The sequence below is a fragment of the Chironomus tepperi genome, unplaced genomic scaffold (genome assembly GCF_022539635.2).
Source record: "Chironomus tepperi strain 1889 unplaced genomic scaffold, CSIRO-AGI_Ctep_v1 contig_335, whole genome shotgun sequence".
NCBI lineage: Eukaryota > Metazoa > Arthropoda > Insecta > Diptera > Chironomidae > Chironomus > Chironomus tepperi.
This window is the reverse complement of record NW_027226457.1, coordinates 1,256,616-1,262,077: the sequence shown is the minus strand read 5'-3', so window position 1 is coordinate 1,262,077 and position 5,462 is coordinate 1,256,616. Positions and strand designations below refer to the sequence as shown.

At 33.5% G+C, this 5,462-nt stretch overlaps 1 protein-coding gene across 1 annotated transcript; it reads left to right on the top strand.

Moving 5' to 3' along the window:
• Nucleotides 1-354: 354 nt before the first annotated feature.
• On the top strand, nucleotides 355-5,427 carry LOC139093304 (cilia- and flagella-associated protein 43). The gene is made up of 4 exons (XM_070643985.1): nucleotides 355-451; nucleotides 512-3,013; nucleotides 3,073-3,268; nucleotides 3,338-5,427. Exons 1-4 carry the CDS (start codon nucleotides 414-416, stop codon nucleotides 5,381-5,383), a joined length of 4,782 nt encoding a protein of 1,593 aa, XP_070500086.1. The 5' UTR covers nucleotides 355-413; the 3' UTR covers nucleotides 5,384-5,427.
• Nucleotides 5,428-5,462: the final 35 nt, after the last annotated feature.

Genomic DNA, 5,462 nt, shown 5'->3' with positions numbered 1-5,462 from the left:
ATTGTACCAAAATATTATTTACTAACGGTCATTTCAAATTCAAATAAGCAGTTACGTACGTAATTTTCTACGTATTACGTAAAAATTGTAAACAAATTTTCTAATTCATGGAATAAATAGCTGTACTCACTTTGTATTTCATCAAATTTACTTCAGAATGCCGGTTAGTATTACACTTTCACTATTTATTATTAAATATCACTGTAATAAAGCATCTAAACCACTAAAACACAATAATTCACGAAATTACGAATTTTTCTCGAAAATTTTTTTAACAACTAAAATTCAAATTTTGAAATTCCGTTAAATTCAAAAGAAAATTTAATTAAACAATTTTTTTCATAATATAAGTAGCCTTAGAAACGTGGTTGTTTTGTTTACAAAGCCAAGCGAGTCAAAAACATAATTCAAGAATGATGAACGATTTAATTACTAACAATGTTACAACAACGTAAGTAAATTAACAAAAGTCAGAAAATGTAGCATAATTAATTAATCATGACTCTTACAGATGGATCAAAATTATAAATGATGTGAAAAATTACTGCTTTATTGGAAATGAAGCGATTGCATTCAACTTGAACAGTTACATCCTCTTTAAAAACATTAATAATGGAAAAGAGTCATTCTACAGAGCAGCATTGGACAGTGGAGATGGCATTTCAGTTATTGCCGGCCACAAAATCTTTCCAATATTCGCATTTGCTGAGCGATGCTGGAATGCAAAAATTTTCATCATCTCATATCCTGACTTTAGCCGAATTTCCGTATTTGAGCCAAAAGAAGAGTTCATTTACATTGGCCTAGCATTCAGCGAGACAGAACATCTAATTGCATTAACCGGAATGCCAGATTACAAATTACAAGTGTGGTTTTGGCGGACACATGATTTGTTAATCAGCACAGAAACGGAAGTTCTAACTGATAAGCAAAAAATCACATGCAGTTACTCATTACCATTGACAGTCGCACAATTTGCATATTCTCGTGGGGAGTTGATTATTTGGGAAGTTTATGGAACACAGAAATTTTGCAAGCTTATTAAGCGAAAGATTGAACTTAATTTTCTCAAGTTAGATGGACCATTTCAAGACGTTTATTCCATTGAAGGAAATATTCTCATTGTCAATAAGTACGGCGATATTTACTATGTAATTCCATCTATTGGATCTGTAAACATGATTATAAAGTGGAATGGCGATAAGGGAGAATGTGATACATGTATAGCATACATTAGAAATGGCATACTTATAGCCGGACCTGATGGCAATTTAAAATACTTTAAAAAGCAAAAGTATGTTTGGACTGAATTGTTTCAAGTTGCTAAAGAAACAACACTTCCGTTTATATCACTTAAAGGATTCCTTGACAACGAAGTTGTTATTGGAACAACAAGTGACGGTGAAATGTATAAAATCACTCTATCCAATGACGGTGAAAAATTACAAAAGACTAAGCTACATCAATATGATCCAATCTATGAGAATTTCGTAGTTATTTACCCAAAGGGTGAATATATAGTCACAGTTAATGCTCAAAATGACATTCATGTCCTTGAAATTCAAACGGGTCAAATAATCTCACAGATTCTGGAAGATATCAACATGACTGACATAATTTTAAAAGCCAATCCAATTTATCCATACATAGCAATTGGAAATAGTTCTGGAAATGTCTATTGCGTATCATTACTACATCCAGAAGATCCAACACTCTTGACTGAATTTTTCTTGAGTCGCCAATCAATCAATTTTATAAGATTCTCAAATAATGGAAATTTCATGATCATTATTGATGTCGACTTGAATCAATTCTTAATCTCATGCCAGCCAGGCTCTCAAATGACTGTCTTACATCATTTTAAAGAGGATTTCAATCCGAAGGAATTTTTCATTGTGGAAAGCAGAACGACTCTTTCAGTCATGTATCTTGTGAAATCGGAGAATCTAGTCAATGATAAAATATTGAAAATGTCCATAGAACTAGATGATTTTGATGCTAAAGTAGAGAAACAAGAGTTTCAGCTTGTTTCAGTCTATAACACAATAATTCCCATTTTTGGAACAACTGAGACTGTTTATGGCATTAGAAGCAATACAAAACTAGTTGAAATGCTGAAACTTGACATGGATGGGATAAAATTATTGGACGTTGTGGACACGCCTCATAAAATGAAGTATATTGAAGGATGGAATGATGGACGACATTTGGTGACTTGGAGCATTGATGGTGTCGTTGCGATTTACAACTTTCATAAGAATAATAAATTGCTGTCATCGTTTGTTGCTGGAAGTCGTCATAATTTTGGCATTAAAAAAGCTAAATGTGACCCGAGGAGTAATTTTGCAATTGCATTGGACTATTCTGGGAATCTCATATGCTTAAAATTAAATGTTGAACTGACACAAGATGAGCATCGCATGATTGAAGAGGAAATGACTCATTTTGAGTCACTTGTGACTGAAAACTTCTCGAAACCAACTTCCGGTGGTTGGCCAGGATTATCGCAAGAATTTCAAGGCAATAAAAAGTTCATTGACCTTAAAGATGAGAAAGCTTATCAAATGGAAGCTGAAGAATCAGAAGAGACAAAAATGTTGCTTTTTAATAAGCTTAATGACCTCCGTCGACAAGTTAAAAAGCTTTTGGATGACAATGAAAAAAGTGTCGAAAGTGAACGACTACAAATTCAGGAATTTAATTTAGACTTGATGACAACAGCACATAAAGAAGAAGAAGCACGACAGGAACGGAATCAACAAGATAGAAAAATGCAAGATTATATTGAGGCACAAACAGCTATGAATGAATGGATTGTGGAAAAATGTTGGAATCATTTAGTCGTGAAAGGAACCAAACTTCGAGGCATGTTCCTGAATATGTTTATTGAAAATTATCCACTGCTGCCCGAAAAGAACGAAGATGAATTGAAAAGGCTTGAATTAATTAGAGCAATAGAAAATTCTGTGGCACGAAATGACACCTTTTTGCCATGGAGTCCAATTCCGACTGTGTAAGTTATTCATAAAAAGCTCTGGCATTGACTTTATGTGCATTTAATTTTCCTTTCAGAGAACTAGAAAGACTGTTAATTAAAGAGCCTGGAATGTTTGAATTGGATACAAATGATATGACACAATTTGCGGAAGTGATAAAATCACTAATGGGGTCAAGTGCGCATAGATTTATAAATATTTCAGCACTTCATTATCAACAATTGGATGTTGTCACGTTTCATCAAATGCGTGTTGAAAAACTGCTTACTGAGGTGAGTTTGGTGAACTTTTTACAAAAAAAATTGAAAAATTCAAATATTTTTTGACCGTTATATTTTCAGCATGAACTGACAAAACTCAAAAAGGAATTCAACAAGAGGTTCGACAGCATGCACAGAACAAAAGAATTCTCGATCCATTCAATTCGTTTTAAAAATGATCGACTTCGTCACATTCAAAATGAATTGAAGATTCTTGATGAGCTTAAAGGAATATCAGTTGATTCGTTGCTACAAATTCTTGATCCTGACTTTATGCCTGATGAAATTCCAGAGACGGTAATTAGTGTAATTGAGTCTGAAGTATGTGTTGCACCGTATGTATCGCCAAGTGTTCAAAGAGTTCTCGAGGAACAAGAAGCAGCCAGAGAGAAAAGAAGACGAGAATTGGAAGCAGATGATTTTCGTGATCGAGCATTAGACATAATGATGGATGGTGTCCTTGAACATAAATGGGAAGATGAAATAAAGAAAAGCTTGAAAGTTCCAGACTGTTTGGTCAAGGACAAAGCTCCTGAAGATTGGACAGAGATTGATGCTCGACAGGTGTTTGAATATGAACGTGACCTTGAGGCATTGAATATTGAACGAGATAAATACCGTCGTATGTTGAATGAGGAACAAAAATTATTGCAAGGATTTTTGGATGAAGAAATTTATAAATTTAATTACACTTTAAGAGAACTGACGGTTGAGAAATTAAAGTTCGACATGGCAATTGGACAGACTGAAATGAAGCTATTAATATTAGCTCTATACAACTTTAAAAGAATTACATATCAAAAAGAGGAAATTAAAATTCGTCTCAAAATGGAACAATTAAAAGCCAATACTGATCGACATTGTCAAATGCAAGGCGAAATTCAAGACTGGATTAAAGACATTAAGCAAAATTACGAAAATTTACAGCAAAAAGATAAAACAATGGAGAAGCAATTTAAAGCAAACTTCAATGAACAATGTCCACAAGCACCTGCAGATCAAGCATTTAAATATTTCAAACGTCGTCCGAAACTGCAAATGAGGGCACAAATCACATCACCAATATTATTGGAAGTAGCTAAAAGAGTGACAAATAAGAAGCTCACTCAGCACATAAAGCTCCTACCACCTGAATGTCTTGAATTTCTTAACGGAATCGATACATTAGATCAGGTATCTTCATCAACGACTGGAATTGACGTAAATTCATGGCAAGTGCTGTGTAAAATGAGACGAATTAAAATTGAGAGTGAATTTAAGATTAAAAGCTTAGGATTGCAACTTGCTGATGCTGAATCATCACTACTTGCATTTATAAAGGAAATTAACAATAAGAAGCAACAAATGCAAGCTCTTGAACGTCAGTTACTGGAAATGAAAGAGAATCGTGAAAATGATTTAATCAATCGTACGATACAGCTTGTAATGCGACGAGGATTAATTGAGATACAATTGACTGGAAGTTTTTCTGATTTTAACGATAGCATTTTAATTCATCGATCGGATGTTGCTGACATTAACAAAATCATTCAGAAAAAGGGGAAGAAGAAACTTTTGGCATTGTCTAATGGCGCAATGTTCAGACGTAACATAACAATGAAGGAATGGGAACATAAGGTACTTAAATTGAAAGTTAAGGACTTGAATGAATTTGTAAAGACTATTGAGAAATGTAAAATAACAAAAGAAGTTCAACAGTGGCTAAAAAGAAAGGAACGTGGATGGATTGATGATCTTGGCGAGGATGCATTAAAGCGACAAATTGAAAATTCGATAAATAGTCAGGAAAAGATTTTAGCTGATTTAGTCAAGGAAATTGCATTGATGCAAAATCAAATAAATCAGAAACGGAAAGAGATGAAAATTTATGATAAGAATATCCAAAAGATGAACATAGACGTGTCTGAAAAGAACTTCATGCGAGATGTTGAATTTGAACAAGATCAGGTTAAAGGAGCTAAAGAAAGAATGTGCTTAATCATCAACCGTGCAAAACTTGTTCGTCAAATACAGAATCAGCATTCACAACTCCTTCAATTGACTACAATATTGGAATTACAGAGACTCAAGACTTTCCCGACATTAAATGCCAAGCAAACGGAGAGATATCAAAGGACTTATCGCTAAAAAATTATTATTGTAATTTTGGATTAATAAATGTAGTCAACATATTTTGAAAACTTAATTTTTTAAAAATTAACGGTCT